General features: G+C 35.7%; 1 protein-coding gene across 1 annotated transcript in view; it reads right to left on the bottom strand.

The window, feature by feature from the left end:
- SH3BGRL (SH3 domain binding glutamate rich protein like) overlaps positions 1–17,581 on the bottom strand; it is an 85,096-nt gene extending 67,515 nt beyond the window's left edge. The window contains exon 1 of the mRNA XM_045470784.1: positions 17,336–17,581. Within this exon, the coding sequence (XP_045326740.1) occupies positions 17,336–17,380 (45 nt within the window). The 5' untranslated portion in view covers positions 17,381–17,581. The remainder of the gene's footprint in view (positions 1–17,335) is intronic.
- Between the last annotated feature and the right edge of the window lie 4,106 nt (positions 17,582–21,687).

Below are 21,687 nucleotides of genomic sequence, written 5' to 3'. Positions count from 1 at the left end.
AAGGGCATAGAAAAGAACCTGAGAGAGAGAGAGAGAGAGAGAGAGAGAGAGAGAGAGAGAGAGAAGGGGGGAGGGAGAAAGTGAGGGAAATAGTGAGAGAGGACAGAAAAGTCTACAATATTTCTTCTTAAAAAAGAGTTCATTTTTCAAAGGAAAAAGAATAAGGATTCTCTTCTATGCCCAATATTAGAATTTCAAAATAAAATAAAGAGCTAACGTTTTCTTGAAACCTAATCTTGAACTAGTAAAAACAAACATACAATTTTAAGTTATAACAGAAAAATAGAAAGGCCATCCTGCCTTGGCAGTTTTAACAAATTATTTTGGGCTGCTAATGAAAATTATTTTCTTTCAAAGGAATTCAAAGTACTTACTATTAATAACATTTAAAAAATCTAACTAACATTCAAGGGAAGTTGGGATAAGGTCATTTCTTCTATTTTACAATGGGGAAAAAAACATAGAGATTAACCCATTATTCTAACATGTTGTATACTCCCTAATCCAGGGCTTTCTTGTTGATTAGTACACTAAAAATGGAAAGTATTCCAAACAAGTTACTACTAAACAATGTTAAAAGTCACAGTCTTCAGTTAAGAGTTCTAGAACAGCATATAAAAATAATTATTCACCATGATCAAGTGGGATTCATTCCTGGGCTGCAGGGCTGGTGCAACATTTGCAAATCAATGTGATAAATCACATTAATAAAAGAAAAGATAAGAACCATATGATCCTGTCAATCGATGCAGAAAAAGCATTTGACAAAATTCAGCATCCTTCCTTAATAAAAACCCTCATGAAAGACGGGATAGAAGGAACATACTTAAACATCATAAAAGCCATTTATGAAAAGCCCACAGCTAATATAATCCTCAATGGGGAAAAACTGAGAACTTTCTCCCTGAGATCAGGAACACGACAGGGATGTCCACTCTCACCGCTGTTGTTTAACATAGTGTTGGAGGTTATAGCATCAGCAATCAGACAACAAAAGGAAATGAAAGGCATCAAAATTGGCAAAGATGAAGTTAAGCTTTCACTTTTTGCAGATGACATGATATTATACATGGAAAACCCGAGAGACTCCACAAAAAGTCTCCTAGAACTGATCCATGAATTCAGCAATGTCTCAGGATACAAAATCAATGTACAAAAATCAGTTGCATTCTTATACACTAATAATGAAGCAACAGAAAGACAAATAAAGAAACTGATCCTATTCACAATGGCACCAAGAATCCTAACATACCTAGGAATAAACCTAACCAAAGATGTAAAAGATCTGTATGCTGAATAGTATAGAAAGCTTATGAAGGAAATTGAAGAATATATAAAGAAATGGAAAAACATTCTGTGCTCATGGATTGGAAGAATAAATATTATTAAAATGTCAATAATACCCAATGCTATCTACACATTCAATGCAATCCCAATCAAAATTGCACCAGCATTCTTCTCAAAGCTTGAACAAGCAATCCTAAAATTCATATGGAACCACAAAAGGCCCCGAATAGCCAAAGGAATTTTGAAGAAGAAGACCAAAGAAGGAGGCATCACAATCCCAGACTTTAGCCTCTACTACAAAGCTGTAATCATCAAGACAGCATGGTATTGGCACAAAAACAGACACATAGACCAATCAATAGAATAGAAACCCCAGAACTAGACCCACAAAAGTATGGCCAACTCATCTTTGACAAAGCAGGAAAGAATACCCAATGGAAAAAAGACAGTCTCTTTAACAAATGGTGCTGGGAAAACAGGACAGCAACATCCAGAAGGATGAAACTAGACCCCTTTCTTACACCATTCACAAAAACAAACTCAAAGTGGATAAAGGATCTGAATGTGAGACGGGAAACCATCAAAACCGTAGAGGAGAAAGCAGGGAAAAACCTCTCTGACCTCAGCTGCAGCAATTTCTTACTTGACACATCTCCAAAGGCAAGGGAATTAAAAGCAAAAATGACCTACTGGGACCTCATGAAGATAAAAAGCTTCTGCACAGGAAAGGAAACAATCAACAAAACTAAAAGGCAACCAATGGAATGGGAAAAGATATTTGCAAATGACATATGGGACAAAGGGCTAGTATCCAAAATCTATAATGTGCTCACCAAACTCCACACCCGAAAAACAAACAATCCAGTGAAGAAATGGGCAGAAAACATGAATAGACACTTCTCTAAAGAAGACATCCGGATGGCCAACAGGCACATGAAAAGATGCTCAACGTCGCTCCTCCTCAGGGAAATACAAATCAAAACCACACTCAGATACCACCTCACGCAGGTCAGAGTGGCTAAAATGAACAAAACAGGAGACTATCGATGCTGGAGAGGATGTGGAGAAACGGGGACCCTGTTGCACTGTTGGTGGGCATGCAAACTGGTGCAGCCACTCTGGAAAACAGTGTGGAGGTTCCTCAAAAAATTAAAAATAGACCTATCCTATGACCCAGCAATAACACTGCTAGGAATTTACCCAAGGGATACAGGAGTGCTGATGCATAGGGGCACTTGTACCCCAATGTTTATAGAAACACTCTCAACAATAGCTAAATTATTGAAAGAGCCTAAGTGTCCATCAGCTGATGAATGGATAAAGAAATTGTGGTTTATATACACAATGGAATACTATGTGGCAATGAGAAAGAATGAAATATGGCCTTTTGTAGCAACGTGGATGGAACTGGAGAGTGTTATGCTAAGTGAAATATGTCATACAGAGAAGGACAGATCCCATATGTTTTCACTCCTATGTGGATCCTGAGAAACTTAACAGAAGACCATGGGGGAGGGGAAGGAAAAAAATGGTTAGAGAGGGAGGGAGCCAAAATATAAGAGACTCCTAAAAACTAAGAACAAACTGAGGGTTTATTGGGAGTGGGAGGGAGGGGTGGGTGGGTGATGGGTATTAAGGAGGGCACCTTTTGGGATTAGTACTGCGTGTTGTATGGAAACCAATTTGACAATAATTTTCATAATAATAAAAAAAAGAGTTCTAGAACAGTTGTTTTCTCTATAACAGCAAGTAAGTAGTATAATAATTTCACAACAAAATATTTTTTTCTGGAAATTAAACCTTTTAAAGGCACTACATTAGATATTACATTAGCCATGCCATATAATTCTCTTCATTAATAACACCATCAACTATCATAAGAACAATACCTAGTACTTGGGCTTTAATGAATTACTAACTTGAAGGTGCTTAAACTGCTGATTTTGAGATTAAAGTCAATAAATCACAAGTCTCATGAAATAACCAATATATTGGAATATTCCTTTTTGCCATGAGATTAGAGGGTACTGATCTGTAGGCATGAACAACACCCAGAATGTTTCCCTCCAAAAAAGAGTGATATAAAAGAAGAGAAAAAGTACCATCAAACATATTTTAAGCTTTCAAAAACAAGGTAGGTTGTAAACTCTTAGGACAAACATCTTGTCATTCACAGAGTTGAATATTTTGTCGTCAGATACTAGGAAATATATGTTGAGCTGATAACTAGTTGATTTCTATGAATTGCACAGTGCTTTACTTCCTTTGAATCCATGGTTACAAGAATCTGATCTCCCTCTTTACTACACAGAAAAAGGTAAAACATATTCTTCATTGGTCATGCAAAGTTCCATAATCTAAGTTCACAAGTCTAAGACAACAGAAAATAGAAGAAAGAAGTACTGCAGCATATTACCAAGGGAGGTTGAAGATTTCCTTCTTTAGAGATTTTACTAAGAGGAAATTGATTACAATCTTGGTGGGACAGTTCACAGGCAGTCCTTCTTTGGATAGACTGGATGACTTCCTAGGCTTCTACCTAGATGCTTCTAAGAGCTTATTTTCAGTACATTTGATGTTGATGAAAATAGAAGATACTGAAAGCCAATATTTTTACGAAGGAGAATTAACTTTCAATGTTAAACTCTAGGTTTCTTAATAACAAGTGACATTAACAACCAAAAATATTTTTCCATGTCTTTTCCATCTATAAATAGTTTTTTTAGTTCACCAAAACACCATTATAAAAATGTGAAAGCCTTAATGCTATTTTAAGAACTATCTGGTACTAGGAGAAAATTTATCCACCCCAACAACAGGGTCCAACTGGATTTCAATGCTTATTAACTCTTGGTATTTAGGCAACAATTTTTTTTTGACAGAATTTACATGTTTGTGGCAGGGAGTTAGAAACATGGTGGAAGGGGAAAGGAGGGACTAAAATTATCTTTATTATCTAATAATTGGTGGAAACATGAGGAGAAATATTGTTTCAGTACTTAGCCTCTTTGCCATATACTTAATCAAAGGCAAACATATTGAATAGCCTAGCTATTCAAGTCTAGCTTAAGATACAGTCCTTATCAAATTTAATTGTAGCAATGGCATGAGCTAAATCCAAAGTAAATAAAGCACATTGATATGAAGAACCCTGAACCAAACAGTGAACCATATACTGTAGTTGGGAATCCTATAATCCTTGGAAAAGAAGGAAAGAGCCAGGAAGAGCACAAAGGGAGAGACAAAAATAAGATGGTTGAGGTAGTATAAATAAAGGAGTCAGATTTTTGTAACACATAACTGTTTACACAAAAGATCAAAGCTGGGGTGATCCCAAAGTGAAGGGATTATAGAGTGGTCTAAAAGGTATTTTTTAGATAATAAAACAGGAGTCTAGCATCTTTGTTCCAGAATCCCAAAGTAACTGATAGAAATAGTAAGGCAATAAAACCACAAATCTTCATCTTGTTGCCATTGCTAAATTTGGCTTTAATCAGAACTGTATAATAATCATACTTGTGCAAAATGTTCAAAAATAAGATGAAAGTGTAAATTGTGCTTAGGACCTATTTCCCACACCCTTCTCTAGTGAAATGGCAGGAAAACTGAGTAAAAGTTAAATTCAATTAATAAACTATCACTGCTTTTGGAATAGTTATTCAAGGTGAAGATCACTGTCAGGGCAACTGGAAGAGGTAGACAAAGTACCTTGGGACATTTGTTGATGGGCAAGAGAATGATAATTCCTGTGAGATAGCATACCAACTTGCACACAAGTAGTCCCTAAATTACTTCTGCTTTTGAGCCCCTCATATATACCTCCTTATTTGTAAACCACATAGTTTGGTACCCCAAATTGATGTCTCTATATGTTCTCCCTTATTCTGGCTCAGAGAAGAGGCTAAGGATTATTCCTGGCTGTTTTTTGCCCTCGAGGACCCGGATCCAGAGTTTAGCCCAGTGGATGACAGTAAATATTTTATGGATGAATGAATGAATTTTGGAATAAGAGAATCCTCAGTACAGCCTAGAGATCTAGAATTGGCAGGGCCTGTCCACCCTATCTAAGATTCTGCACTTGAGTATCTCTGCCAAATTTTTATATAGTATATGTATGTACACATATTATAAAGTTTGTTAAATGTAGAAGTACTAAACCAGAGCTCCATAAACACTATAAAATTGAATTTAATAATTTATGTGAATTCCCACATTTCTAATTTCTTTTCATTTATCTTTCTTTGTCTTTTTTTTTTTTTTTTTTTTTTGAATTGCTTTCACCAGATCCCAAGTCAGCCCAGAAATCTTAAGGGGGTTATCTGACTGACTACTCATCTCCCAGCCCTATACTCCTTCTTGCCTCTTGGAAGCTATATTAGGATTGAGAGTAGGGGGACTAAATGTAAAAGAAGAAACTAAAAAAAAAAGGATAAGTTGTACTTTCTTATGACTAAAATAATCCATCTAATAGAAGTTAGAGTTGAGAAGAGCAATATTTTCTAAAGAGTCAAAGTAGTCTTTGCTGAAGTTTGCCTGAACTCTTACTGAAGTAAGAGTAAGGTAAATTGTCCAGCTGTCTTTATAATTTCTATAAGAACTTTGACTTTCCTGCCTATTCTCTTACAAGGGTAATTTAAATTTACCACTAAAAATAAAGACATTTTGCTACATAGTCAACACAGATTTTATATGGTCACTGAAATTAGCAAAGGCTTTTATACTTTAAAGAGAATGCTTTCTGAAGTAATTTGGATATGTCTTGATAAAGAAGATTGAAAATTTCAATAAATAAAATAAAGATGTTTATTTGGTTTCATTGTTTTCTCATCACAAATATTCATCTTCTCTCTGTGTCATAATTTCTAAAATATTAATTCTTCAATATTTCAGCCACTAGTAATTGAGTTAGTTTAAAATTGATTCTACAATGAAATAAAAAAAAACAATGTTCTGATAAATCTAGGCTGGGGAAAGTGGCAAATAGGATTTTTCAGGGAAAAATTCCACTTCACTTAGTTTTGTTCTATTTTAATCACTCTAAAATAATGTTATTTTAATTCTTTTCAACTATCTTCCTTTTTTCTTTTCATCCAACTACTCAAATGTTAGTCTACATACTCACCTCTTCATCATTACATAATGCATTTATTTACACTTTCTAATATGGCTTCTGTCCTCAGAATTCCACTGAAAATGAAATTTTCAAGATCATTAATAATTTCCTTATTTTTAATTCAATGGCCTTTTCAAATCAGTTTCTTTCTTTTTTTTACAATTTCTGTATGGTACCAGCCAACAATGGTCACCTTTCTTCAAAACTCTTCCCTATTCCAGTTTCCACTAAAGGATGTTACTCTGATCTCTCTTAATGAATCCTCCTGTTTCCTTCTGCATCTGCTTCCTTTCACACCATCCTAAATGTGAACATCCACCAAGATACTGTGTTTGTTCTCAGCCCTCTTCTCATCTCACTTTATAATTCCTCCCTCCAAGTGAGCTCTTCTTTCCTATGGTTTCAAGAACTTCTTTGCGAATGACTCTAAAACCTGTCCTCTAGCCACCAACTTCCCCAAGTTCTAGTCACACATTTCTCACTATCAACTGCATATCTCCATTTGGATGACATGTTTGTACTTGAATTTAAACATCTCATCCATTAATGCATCAACAAATATTTATTTAGAAACTTACCATGTATAAGCATATTCTGGACAGTAAGGAGCTCATGGTCTGGTGGAGAAGGTAGGTAAGTTGTTATCTCCATTGAATTTTGAAATAGTACTATTCTAAAGTAGAGCTCTGCAAAGGATCTTAAATTTTGACAGGCCCGTCATTCTGAGAGGAGGAAAGCTAAGACATAAACTGTAAAAACATTGACTTGGCCTCAAAATCTGTTCTTTTATATACAGAAACCCACTTTATATGACTTAATTACTGTGGTAAAGACAATCTCTATAGCTTGAGAAAATGTTTAGAAAAACATTCTAATGCTATTTTTTTCTCTTTTCAATGTCTATTTTTTTAACTTATTTATTTAAATTCAAGTTAGTACTAGTTTCAGTGCAGTACTAGTTTCAGGAGTAGAATCCAGTGATTCATCACTTATAAACACCCAGTGCTCATCCCAACAAGTGCCCCCCCTTAATTCCCATCACACATTTAGCCCATCCCCCCACCTACCTTCCCTCCAGCAACCCTCAGTTTGTTCTCTGTATTTAAGAGTCTCTTATAGTTTGCCTCCTTCTCTGTTTTTATCTTATTTTTCCTTCCCTTGCCTTAAGTTCAATTGTTTTCTTTTTCTTTTTTTTTAATTTTTAATGTTTATTAGTTTTGAGAGACAGAAAGAGAGTGTGAGCAAGGGGGAGGCAGAGAAACAGAGAGATACAGAATCTGAAGCAGGCTCAAGACTCTGAGCTGTCAGCACAGAGCCTGACGCAGGGCTCGAACCCATGAACCGTGAGATCATGTCCTGAGCCAAAGTAGGATGCTTAACCAACTGAGCCACTCAGGCGCCCCCATCTGTTTTGTTTCTTAAATTCCACATTATGAGTGAAATACAACAACATGCGATCTTTTTTATCATATGCTTTTACAAAATAAGGGCTCATTGGTAATCACATGAAATAAATGCTGCTATACATGTTTACTAAAACAAAACCAAAATAGACACATAAATTAATGCTTACCATTTCAACTTCAAATATTTTCAGGAAATCTTATAGTGGCATCAAATAATGGTCCTTTTTGCAAGTGCGGGTATAAAATTAGTCATAATGGCCTCACTCATTAGGAGATATTCTAACTACTTTTCTTTATAATTGTTGAAGCATGTTTTGGCAACCCAATAATTCAGATTTTGCTTTTTGTTCCCCCAGAATCTCTCAGCATGAGGTATTGCACATTAAGGTATCTAATTGTTGTACCAAGAGCCCCTTTTGAGATGTTCTCTATATATTCCAAGCAATAATATGCTTGTGAACTGTTTACCTGGTTTTAAACATTATCCTAAAAGGACAGTTCTAATATTTCTTTATCCACCCACATTATGCAGTAAAAAAAAAAATCAAATCCATCTCTATATATGAGAGATTTTCAAAAAGTAATTAGAAATTAATTTATAGAAAATTTACTTGGTCATCTAGACATAAATTATTTAGATAAGATTGTGTTAGATCCTTTGTGTTTTGAAGCATCATAGAGTGCATTACTTTTTATGAAATCTAGAGTCACTGGCTTTCAAAAGTACACATATGCTGTATGGAAGGTAGGACCTCTCCAGAGCAGTCTTTGATATTTGGGCAATATAAGAATTTCCTGGGATGTGTAGTTTTAGTTCTTGAGGTCAACCTTTTGGTAGTCAGACTGAATTCCAAGTGAGATATATAAACTTCTCTCTTAAGGTTCCCATGCAGAGTCTGATCATAACCAATTTTTAAGGGGATATAAGCACATACCAAACAAAAATTATTATTTAAACTTCCAAATGTAATCATAAGTACTAATGCAACTGGACAATAAGTCAATGTTTATTCACAGTTTCCTCATAATAGTTTTGTACTTGTCTTTCAACAAGCTTTTCTTAAAAATTCCAAGTCTGGTATAGAATTGGCTTTATTCCAGATCCTGTCACACTTCCTACTTATTCCCTTTAAAATTCACCAAGTCTTTGTCTCTGGAAAACTCTGTATATCATCCCACCACCCTTGATTGTCCTCTCAACATTGCTTAGAAAATATAAACTTAATATTCCCAAATTTTTAAATAGAAATTTATTGAAAAAGCCTCACCCCAACTACTGCATCTTTTGAGTTCAAAATAGTTAGCTGATGCACGAGACCAAAAATATTTAAGTTTCTGAAAGTGTGAAATCATATACTATAATTTTCAGTAATGGATTTCTAAAACACTTGTAGAAGCTTTCTTCCATGATATTCTCATTTTATGACAGCTATATTCCATTTCTGGGGGTTACGAGAAGTACAGAAAGGTTTAGCGACCTACACATCACATGGGCAATACCTCACCCTAAAGCTACCTGGTCTAGCTGAAAGCTTAAAATCCATTCTAAAAACAATTTCTCTCATCTACTTTTAGTTAGACTGCCTTACACAAGTAATTTTCTTATATTGAGATAAAAGTACATATTCTGCATTCTAAGTAATAGAACATATTGAGCTATGATGACTTTGATTTTCTGCTCTGAAGAATTCTAAGTTCTCTACATGATATAACAGACCACCAGAATTATTCTTGGTGCTGCTATAAAGCAATTAATTAAGAAGTACTTTTCATGATTTTCCCAGTTTATCAGAAAAGCAAGTTTGCAATGACTTATAAATTAATTTCAAAGCCACATTCATAGTGGATAATCAGTAAATATCAACCAGAAGGCCAAATAGCATAGTTGTTAAGATCATGAGCTCTGGCATCAGACAAACCTGGGGGAGGGGTGCTTTACTAGCTCTCTTGACCCTGTTTCCTCTTCTTAAAAATGGACAATGTTAAGAGTACTGACTTTGTTGAGTTGTCAAAAGAATTCAATGATATAATGTATGTAAAGTTCTTACCACTATCCCTGGTACATTTTAAGAGCTCACTGACAAATTATTTGTGTGAGAATTTAAAGTGAGATAATTTATCATATTTTTAACCTATCCTCATCTTCCTTCTAAATAAACTGAAATACCATGCTGGATAGAATGGTTTCTGATATTGCAGCTACTATTAAGTATATATTTAGTGTTTTATTTTTATTTTTTAATTGTTTTAATGTTTATTTATTTTTGAGAGAGAGACAGAGCACAAGTGGGGGAGGGGCAGAGAGAGAGGGAGACACAGAATCTGAAGCAGGCTCCAGTCTCTGAGCTGTCAGCACAGAGCCTGACGTGGGGCTCGAACTCACAAACCTCAAGATCATGACCTGAGCTGAAGTCTGACGCTTAACCAACTGACCCACCCAGGTGCCCCTATATTTACTGTTTTAATTTTAACATTGAGAAATATGCTGCACTTAATGATGAAATAATTGTCTAAGTGGTGGTGGTAAAACAGACAAAATTTTCCCAAATTGTAACTGTTAACTGAAATAAATATTCTCTGGTATTTAAAAGGTAAAGTTCTATTTGTTTTGACTCACTGTTGGAAATCCCCTAAACAAAAATGTTTGGCTTTAACTCCAACTCTGATAGGGTCTCATTTTCAGAAAGGACTAAACCAAAGGGCCAGAACTCAGACTAGAATCCAGAACCAAAGTTTACAAGTCATACTAGTACTGCCTTCCTAATAAATTTAGAAGGTAAGAATCAAAGAAAGCCATCTCTGAATTATGTTGGTTTATAGCAACATAAAAAAATTTTTTAGAGAAAAGAATCAAAGTCATAAAACTTCAATACATGGCACAAATGCTATTTTAAAATCTGTCCTTGGCTAGGCAATTTTTTTTCCACGTTAGAGAAAGAGAGTACAAGTTGCAGGAGAGGGGCAGAGGGAAAGAGAAGGAGAATCTTAAGCAGGCTCCACTCACAGCACAGAGCATGATGCAGGGCTCAATCTCATGACCCTCAGCCAACTGAGTCACCCAGGCACCCCTATGCAATTTTATTTTTATTTTAAAGAAAGAACTAAAATGTATCTGAAATTGATGCTGCTAACCAACCCCCTTACTTCCCTCAGTTGCACCTAATTCATGTACAGATTATGGATGAAGACACATTTCCCTGGTTAGGCATCATCTAGTCTTTTTTTTCCCAACATTTATTTATTGTTGAGAACAGAGAGAGAAAAGCATCATCAGGGGACGGGCAGAAAGAGAGGGAGATAAAGAATCTGAAGCAGGCTCCAGGCTCTGAGCTGTCAGCACAGAGCCCAACACGTGGCTCAAACTCACAAGCCGTGAGATCATGACCTGAGCAGAAGTCAGGCGCTTAACTGACTGAGCCACCCAGGCGACCCAGGCATCATCCAGTGTTAAATGACAATTATAGATCCATAGTCACATGAGAAGGTTTTAATGTACTACTGACCTAATTTTTGTTCAATACCTATACACTAAAAGGATGTGTAAATTATACAGTGTTTAGGAGTGGCTTCTGGAGTCAGAACAACTTGGGTTCTAATCACAGTTCTGCCATTTGTAACTCTTTGATCTTGAAGAATATACCTAATGGTTCTGGGTCTTAGGGATACTCTCTCCAAGTGCATGAAATAAATATAATAATAGTACTTACACCCCAGTGTCATTATAAGGATTGAACTAATTAAGATTATGTATGTAAAACACTGGGCACAGTGCCTGATATATATAATGCATAAATAAATGTTAGCCTTTACTATTACTAGACTCAAATCTTGATTAGTCACATTAATGAATGAGTAATAAAATAAAAAATCTAGCAACACTGACACTGTATACTTTTATATATACAATCTTTGAATTTGTCATGATTTTTTTTAATTTATATTTAATTTTTGCCTAATGGTTCTGGCAATCTGCAAAACTTTAAACAACCTAATAAAGCCAAAATGTGAAGGACTGGACTAGCAAATTAGCCCTTTGCTTAGAATTCTGCTCAACTGGCCAAGTGTAAATGCCAGTTTTGGCTCTCTTATTAATAAAAAGTCATAATAAATGAGCTGCCCCTTCTCTCTAAATATACGTTTGTTTAATCTTGGTCTGGATTGGAGGAAATAATTCAGTACTAGGTTTAAAAGGCCTCCTGGTGGGCTATAAAGCATAACTGAAAGCAGACGGTCAGATAATCACCAACAGATTCTCACTGTTTAATTTTATCAGTAAGAAACGAAATATAACCATGGATAATTCAATTAAAGCAGAAAATATTTCTATAAAAGATATATGTTTCAGGCACCTAATGGCTCAGTCAGTTAACCATCTGGCTCATGACTGCAGCTCAGGTCATGACCTCACAATTCATGAGATCAAGCCCCTCGTTGGGTTTTGTGCTAACAGCACAGAGTTTGCTTGGGATTTTCTCTTCCTCTCTCCTTGCCCCTCCCCAGCTTGCACTCTCCCCCTCTCTCTCTCAAAAATAAATAAATAAACTTGGGGCGCCTGGGCGGCTCAGTAGGTTGAGCATCTGACTTCAGCTCAGGTCATGATCTCACGGTCTGGGAGTTTGAGCCCTGCATCAGGCTCTGTGCTGACAGCTCAGGGCTTGGAGCCTGCTTCATATTCTGTGTCTCTCTCTCCCTCTGCCCCTCCCCTGCTCATGCTCTGTCTCTCTCTGTCAAAAATAAACATTAAACAAAAATTAAAAACATAAATAAATAAATAAACTTTAAAAAAGATATATATTTGACTGTGCGATATATATTTTAGAGAAGAATTTAAAGATTAACCACAGAGAATTAGAACACTTGACCTGATTGTATCTGAGGCGTCAATTTTTTTTTCAGGTCAACTCAAGGGGAGAATTGACCTTACAGTTTATTGATCGAAACTCCTCCTCAGTAGAGAAATTAGTCTTTGAGCTAGAGATAAATCCACTTTATCTTTCTCTTCTACCAGATTATAAATCTAATTTTATACTAAATTTCCAAAATACATTCTTCTCTGAAACCATTTGACTTTTAAAAGCTCAAAAATCATCACCGATAATTGTGTTTTCCAAGCCTCTTTAAGTTGGCAAAATTATTCCAAAAACTTTGTCATTATTGTTTTGAAATTGAGGAAGTCAGTCATCAAATATAGAGCATCAGGCTGAAGGTGCTGATATTGAGTTCCTGCATTTGCCAAGTGAAAGTTATCATTTCCCACTGTTTTAGAACATCCAAAAAGTATGTCAATGCATTCATATGATGAACAGTTTCTGATTTTGTCCTTTTAAGTAGTTTATCAATACCTTTAAACAGCATTCAAGCAAATCTTGACAGTTATAACAAAGACTATAGCATACATCAAATCAATGTTCAATTTATAAATGCAGAGTCAGAACAGCAAAATACTCTGTCACCTAAAAACAATTACTTGGAAATCATATAGATGAATAGCTGTAGTTTAATTATTCCACATCTATATTATCCAAATGAAAAAAAATACTGTGACTCATGCTTTGGCAATCACAAGCATTTGTTTTATTTAAATGTTTTTATAACTTGTATAGCACATACTGTCGTAAAGAAAAATTATGTATATTTAATTTATTCATTAGTAATAGTTTGTTTTAGCAGTCATAAAAGAGATCATCTTATAAATTTTATTTCATAAATAAAACCCCTAGAAATGATCTATCCTACCACAATCTTAACATTTCTACACCAAGCACACCTAGAATGCATAGAGACCAAACAATGGAGATTATTATGGGTCCAAGGAAAAGAAGTTTGAGAAAAAAAAAAAACCCTCTCAAACCAGTCAAAAATCTCTAAGCAATCATCACTCTAGCAATTTTGATCAAAGGCCAATATTGATTTTTGTTAAAAGTTATTGAAATTTATTTTTATAGGTCTGTGCTTACTATTTTTCCATTAAATACAAATTTATAGGGCATTACAATCTCAAGGAAAAAAAAAACCATGGTGTATACCTCTGTGTTACAGTGGGTCAAGACATGCACAAACAGCTCTGGACAGGCAGAAATCACTAAATCACTTCCTATGAACAAACAACTTTGGAACTGCATTGCTGCTAAATTGTTTCCATAAAAAGAAACAATATTAATGCCTGAATTTCCATACCTTGATCTATAAAAAACAGTTCCAAATGGGCATGTCTCTATCTCCCTGTCCTTGAGTGAATGGTCATCTACCCCATTTACTGGCATTCAGCTTTGGACATACTATCTCTCCTCCACATCAGCTCCTCTTTTTTCTAACCTCTGGGTGTGTGTGTGTGTGTGTGTGTGTGTGTGTGTGTACACAGACACACACATACTCAGGCAATTCTTCCACTTAAAGGGCATAGTTATTTCTGTGCCTCTCACCTCATATTCACATTTACCTTCTCATGCCTCCTAGCTATGATGCACCAGTGGAACAATATATTTGTTGGTGGTTAAACACATGTTATTGGATTCAAACAGCTTGTATTAGATACAAGTTCTGTGGCTTCCTACTTATGTGACCTTGGAAAGTTGTTTAACATTTCTGAACCTGTATTTCCTTAACCTAAAAAGAGAGATAATCATAAGACCTGATTCATAGGACTAAAAATTGTCAAGAAAAAAATTAGATAGCACTTGACACAATTAAGTGTTCCCACTACTATTATTATTATGGCTTTCTAGAAATCCGTTGCAAAAATTAACATACTTACTTTCATTTCTAAATTTTTGAGAAGCAAGTGTTACTCTTCTGTATTGGGACAGAATTGAGTAAATGAAAACTTTTCTGTTTTTTAAATCAAGCTATGAGGGAAAAAGAATCTTGAAATAAAAACAGAATAACTTAATATTGTTTTAGAATTATCATAGATCCTCCCCTGCCTGACAAAATATCTAATATTGGTTACTTTGTAACAACCATTAAGAAGAGTCAGAAAACCATCAGAAATTATCAGTCCAAAATCAAAAGCTTTCTTTTAAATGCTCTTCAGAGAACTACACTAAATCACTTATAAGACTATCTCACTTTGAGTAATTTTTGGGTTCCTATTATGATTTTTACCCCAAAATTTCTAAATTGTGTGTTAAAAACTATATGGTAGCAATCTTAAGGGAAAAACTTAGTATTGCCACTTGAGTATTTCCCATTTATGTTATAAATGAGCTCTTCCTGAAGTACACTCACTTTATACCATTTTAGTATTATTTAAAAGTATCCATAATTTATAAAAAAATAAGAATTTATTTTGTCAATACGTATAATTTTGATAACAGGCTCAAAAGAACTATAATTACTTAAATAACAGACAAATCTAATTACGCATAAGAAAAAATTGAAACAAAACACAAATAGCATAAATATTTACTATTGGTAGAATCTTCACCATTCTAGTCTAACAATGTACATAATAAGAGAAAGCAGTTATTTTTTAAGGCCCTTAGAAATTTAAATCTTAATAAAGAGAGAGGTACAATTGTTCTTACTTTAATAGAAATTCTGAATGGAGTTTCTTTTTGAATATACTTTTGGAGGAAGGGTAGAAGAAAGCAAAGAATAAATAGCAGTACTGTAACTGCGCATCACCCAAAATGAAACTAACTTCCTTATCTGTTCAATCTAATCAGGAATTTAACTAAAGTTATTAAGCTGGTCTTTAAAATTTTACAATTGTTATACTGGACTTGAGACTCTGAGAAACTCAAATGTTACTCTGAAATATCAGAATATATATGGATAATAATGAGGCAAGAAGCTCATAAAATAAAGTTCAAAGGTAATATAAAAAGTTCTCTTTATGTTTTCAACCTAAACTTGCCCAAAAAAATGTAAAGTAAAGTATTCCATCTAAAAACTGTCTGAACATACCCACACACGGTGACCAGAGAAGATAAAGTTCAAAGTTCAAGGTTCCTGTGATTTCACATAAGCTTCAGTTAAATTTTTTTTTTAGTGTTTATTTATTTTTGAGAGAGAGAGAGAGAGAAACAGTGCGAGCAGGGGAAGGGCAGAGAGAGGGAAACACAGAATCCAAAGCAGGTCCCAGGCTCTGAGAGGTCAGCACAGAGCCCCATGCGGGGCTTGAACCCACGAGAATCGTGAGATCATGAACTGAGCCAAAGTCGGACACTCAACCGACTGAGCCACCCAGGCACCCCCAGAACCTTCAGTTTTATCCCAAACCCACTTAGGGGGTAAATAAACAAAACAAAAATAAACAATAACAGTGAAAACATGGAATAGCTGCTGCTCTAAAGCTCAGAAGAGGGATGCAGTTCCTACATCCTACATCCTGAACTCACACATAAGAAATGTGCTACTTACTGTTAGCTTTTCTCTTGAGTTGTGAAAAACAGGTACTTTCATTTATCATGGATATACACTCAGCTTTCACCCCAGTTTACCCTATTGCTCCCCACAGCTGCTGATATATTATTCTAAATTAAAAGCACATGAATCCAGGGGGGGACCTGTCCTATCATTTTAAGAAGCAGCAACTGGAGGGGTGCCTGGGTGGCTCAGTGGGTCCTACTTCAACTCAGGTCGTGGTCTCAAGGTTCCTGGGTTCGAGCCCCATGTCTGGCTCTGTGCTGGTAGCTCAGAGCCTGGAGCCCGCTTCAGATTCTGTATCTCCCTCTCTGTCTGCCCCTCAGCCACTCATGTTCTGTGTCTCTCTCTCTCTCAAAAAAATAAATAAACATTAAAAAAAAAAAAGCAAGTGGAGTCTGCCTCTACACAAGAAGCCACTTATTTTTTAGTTCCATTTTTAGTTCTCAATATAGTTGAAGCAGTTAGAAATATTACAAGTAAAATCTTTTGAAAAAAGAAAAAAAGAAAAAAAATCAAAATAAGGGGCAATATGGAAGGAAAAAACAGGCCCCTTGTCACATTAAAGTTAAAAAAAACCCACAACTTTGCATCATTGTTCCCAAAATCCCCTCCCATTCTGCCTAGTTCTAACACTTTTTAGGCTGAATTTAAACACCCTCTCCCACACATTGGCAATATAACTCTCTGATTAAAGGGGTCTCACTTCAAAAATAATCACAATGCCTAAATAGGCCTCCACTCAATTATCTTCAGTTAGCATGTTTTGCATCCTTACAGAACTGCACTCCTGCCCTTGATCTCAGTACCTAGAAGCACAAATGGCAAATTTCCCACTCCAGAAACTCACCAGTGTGATTTTACTTGCCTTCTTCCCCTAACCTTAAAGACCCTAAGCCACCATCTCCCATCTACCAAAACTCAGTAGCCGCCTTTTTCCTTCAAAGAAGAAATGTGGTTCTAACATAAGGCAAACAAAGCTAAACCCCATGGAAAAATGAAATTGATGCAACAAAGAGAAGAAACAGAAGAAGGGGAGGAGGGGTGGAAGATGTGTGTGTCTTCTGAAAAAACAGCTGCCAGAGGAACTTCAATTTAAGGGTTCTGGGGCAGAAGGAGACTGGTATGTAGGAAAACAAAGTGGTCTCCCCACCCTCCTTACCGCCGTAGAACCAGAGGAAGATGCAATATACACACGGATCACCATCCTGGGAACGATGGCCGGCCGCTGTTGTTTGGGTCCTGCAAAGGGCTAGAGAGCAGCTGCCGCAAAGGCTGGAATCCACCTCGAGGTGGAACAGAGGTTGGAAGAGAAGGGTGGGGGAAGTTAGAAAGGGAAATTGCCAGAGACCCGCCTCCTCCCTTGACTGCTTTCACTGAGCTCAGAACACTGCAGTCTCAGCCCCAAAGCCTGGAAAACACAGGCTCATTTGCATCATTTCTATTTTTTTTTTTTATTAGGGAATCTCGAATAACACCGCGAGATCTGTTGAAACATTTATTTTTTACTATTTTCTCCCCGAGAAGAGGTAGAGGAGAAAGAAAAAACAAAAGAAAGGGTTGAATTAAATTATATTAAAATAAAGGTCATTTTCCCACAGAAACTAAAAGTTCTGTGCATAACTTCCTGGTCAGAAATGTATGCAAATAAGACAGACCTTTCTTGAAATAAGACGCTCTATGTTGAATACAGACACTGGTAAGAAAGCCCATGCCTTCCAAGCCTTGTGCGTTTTAAGACTCCTATTATGTAGTGATTATCTAATGTTAGTTGGTAGCAGAAATTAGGCACTGAAGAAGTAACCAATGACACAGAAGGTTTAAGAAGTTTCACGTTTCTCTAAGCCCAGAAACGGCAGGACTAGTTTTCTTTCTGTTTCACTTTTTGTTATGATAGGGAATCCTGTCTCTGTGAAAATTCACAGGAGGCCTGACTGGCAAACTCAATAATGGAGGAAGAAATTGCAAACAATAACAAAATTGAAAATACAGTGTAAGAAAGTGAATGACTTTTTGCTTTGTTTTGTTTTTTTTTAACTGACTGAAGAAAGGGAGTTTGAATCGTATGTTGCAGAGATGTTTAAATGATGAACAGAGAAAATAAACGGTTATTTATAACTCTAGGGAATGAATAAACAATTGATAATGTCTAGAGAGAGACCCTGTACTTCAGAGTGTAATTTCATTATCCCAGATTATGTCATATGAACAGAAATAAGAAACTTGCAAGATGAATAAGAGTGAGGTGAGGTAGTCACTTATCTGTCCTACTTCTTTCCTTTTCCTTTGCAGTTTTTCCTCCCTCTCCATTCTAGTGGTGTAATCACCTTTGTCTAGGTTCATTCATTGTAATACCTTCCTAACTGTTCCCTATTCATAGTTTCTCCCTTCTTCAATCTGTATGATCCATACAACAACGTTGAAGGGTGGATATTATAACAACAATTTTACAGATGAAGAAACTGAGACTCAGGAAAATAAGTAATTTTCCCAATGTCATATAGCTGGTAAATTCCAGAGTCAGTACTAGACCTTAAGTCAACCAACTTCAAAGGCCACCCTCTTGCCCATCCTGTATCACATTGACCAGAATAAGTAAAGTACTCAATAATAGTTACCTATCTTTCCTTCTAAAATATTACTTTCATACAGGGCACCTGGGTGGCTCAGTTGGTTAAGTGTCCAACTTCGGCTCAGGTCATGATCTCACAGTTTGTGGGTTCGAGCCCCACATCGGGCTCTGTGCTGACAGTTCAGAGCCTGAAGCCTACTTCAGATTCTGTGTCTGCCTGTCTCTCTGCCCCACCCCTGCTCATGCTCTGACTCACTCTCTCTCTCTCTCTCTCAAAAATAAACACTAAAAAATTTAAAATATTACTATCATATATCACTAAACATAGCTCTCCATAGACTATCAAATCAAACCTAAATTATGTTTCTAAGGATCTCCTTCCATAATCTGGCCCTACACTAGCCATAGTCTTATCCCTTCCGCCTCCAAACTAACTTCCCTACATAATCATTGTTGACTCCCCATTGAAATCACCATATTTATTCTCATTTTCATGCTTTTTCTGTTTTTCTCTCATTCTTCACTTTTCTCCCACACCCTTTTACTCTTTTCTGTCCTCTTCATGTGTCTAACTCCTTCTCTAGATACAACTCAAAATCATTATACAAATGATCAGGCAGAAATAAGTCAGGGTGATAAGCTACTTTCATTGTTGTCTAATTCAGGGTGACTGTTATTGTGCTTCCCAGTCCACAGGATAGGAAAATCTTCATTCAGGTTTTGATTTGGCAAAATGTACACAATTTTTCATATACATATATCGCCCAGACTCCTGTCTCTTAGTGGTCAACATGTATTCTATTTGGACATTTTGACCCATAGTCTCTTTTGAATTGAAAAAATAAAAAGAAAGAAAGAAAAACTCTTGTACTTATTCTACATACTCATAAAATAAATTTATATCTGCAGAGAACTGGATGGCAGAATGAATAATGAGTTCAGTTTATCTGAAACTCTCAGGAATGGGAAGATGATTCCTGGTATTTAATTAATTTTAAATCCAGATATATTAATTTAAGTGAAAATTTCACCAATAAACAAAATCTGTTGTCCCTTATTGACAATACTTGGGATACATGAGGGGACCGGTTTTACCAATATTTTTATCCTAGAAATTAACATTATAGATTATATTAGACATATACCTTACTATATTCAACCATCCCTGGAATGTATATTCTAGAATAGACATTTTTGCTTCATTTTAATCTTACATAAAGTAGTTCCCCAAATCATTTTAATATAATTTTACTGGAAAGATTATGGCCTGATTAAAGTAAGATGGATCAAAGAATTTTCAAACAGTATTTGTGACTTATTGCCATAAGATATCATTTATTTATTTATTTATTTATTTATTTATATTTGTAAAATATAATTTATTGTCAAATTAGCTTACATACAACACCCAGTGCTCATCCCAACAAGCGCCCTCAATGCCAATCACCCATTTTCCCTCTTCCCACCCCCATCCACCCTCAGTTTGTTCTCTGTATTTAAGTGTCTCTTGTGGTTTGCCTCCCTCCCTCTCTGTTTGTAACTATTTTTACCCTTCCCTTCCCCCATGGTCTTTTGTTAGGCTTCTCAAGATCCACATATGAGTGAAAACACATGATATCTGTCCTTCTGACTGACTTACTTCACTCAGCATATGTGTACAATGGAATACTACTTGGTAATGAGAATTAAATCATGCCATTTGCAGCAACATGGATGGAACTGGAAATCTACTGATTTATTAACAAATGTTAGTATTTTTCAAAATTTATAAAATAAGTTCATGCTGTGTTCAGAAAATTTAGCAAATATTGGAAAGAAAGAAAGTATCTGGAGATAACCATCTTTAATACATTGATGCAAGCCCTTCTAAGTCTAGTCAGGGATAGATGAAAGTGGGTGTGAAGGGTTGAGAGAAGTGGCAGGAAGGAAGAGAGTAAACACATTTTAAAAATTATCATAGGATACATACTATTTTGTAAATTACTGTTTTTCACTTACAAAGCATTTGAAAAATTATCCCATGTCAGGAAATATTATTCCACATGATTTTTAATGGTTTTACATGGTTCCATTTCACAAACATACCAAAAGTTATTTATCCAGTTCTGCACTATTGGACATGTTGCTTGTTTTCAATTATTCTATATTGTAGTTAATGCTGCAGTATATGTTTATCTACAAATTTTTGTCCACACCTCTAATAATTATTTTGGAATAAATTCTTACATGTGGAATTGCTGGCAAACTAGATAGGCACTCTAGCCTATTAAAATGTTATCATTTGGGCCCAGCATTGCCCTGGTCTAGACTGGAAAAGAATGTTGATTTCCTTGAGGAACTATCTGATGTTACCCCAATCACAAGAATGGAGCTGTGGAGGTATGAGTAGAGATTTTATGACCTTGGTCTTAGATATTGAAGTCTAACGACACTTCTTAGCAGGTTTTACTCCCCTTTCCTCCCTCGCTGAGTTTTCTGATATAAGTTCCTAACCTTAGCACTTTTCTGATATGCAGGTAAGTTCCTACAAATGCTTCTCTGTCCCAAATCCCCTTTGCCGAGCCAGATACTCATACTAGTAATGGTGTCAGAATGAGTACACCACTACTCAAAATATACATTTTGGTTCCCTGTTTTGAATTTTTAGGCCAACTGCTGAGCTGGAGGGTATAGGACAATTTCAGTGAGCTGTACACACAGAGATAAAATTGGAGTATAGGTGAAAAGATAGAATAAGAAGACAGGATTGAAGATATCTGTGATATGGAAGAGTTAACATAATGGGAGTCTCATAATTTCTGGTAGAAATGGATCATGCATCTTGCATAGGGTAAAAGCTAGAAGACATCTCACTCAGAAATTCTACCTCAATTTCAATCTCCATATTTCCTCCCTCTCAAACCTTTTCACTATATTCCACTGGGGGTTCTGTTTATGATGAG

This window comes from Leopardus geoffroyi, chromosome X, assembly GCF_018350155.1.
Source record: "Leopardus geoffroyi isolate Oge1 chromosome X, O.geoffroyi_Oge1_pat1.0, whole genome shotgun sequence".
NCBI lineage: Eukaryota > Metazoa > Chordata > Mammalia > Carnivora > Felidae > Leopardus > Leopardus geoffroyi.
This window is presented reverse-complemented; position numbering and strand designations above follow the sequence as displayed.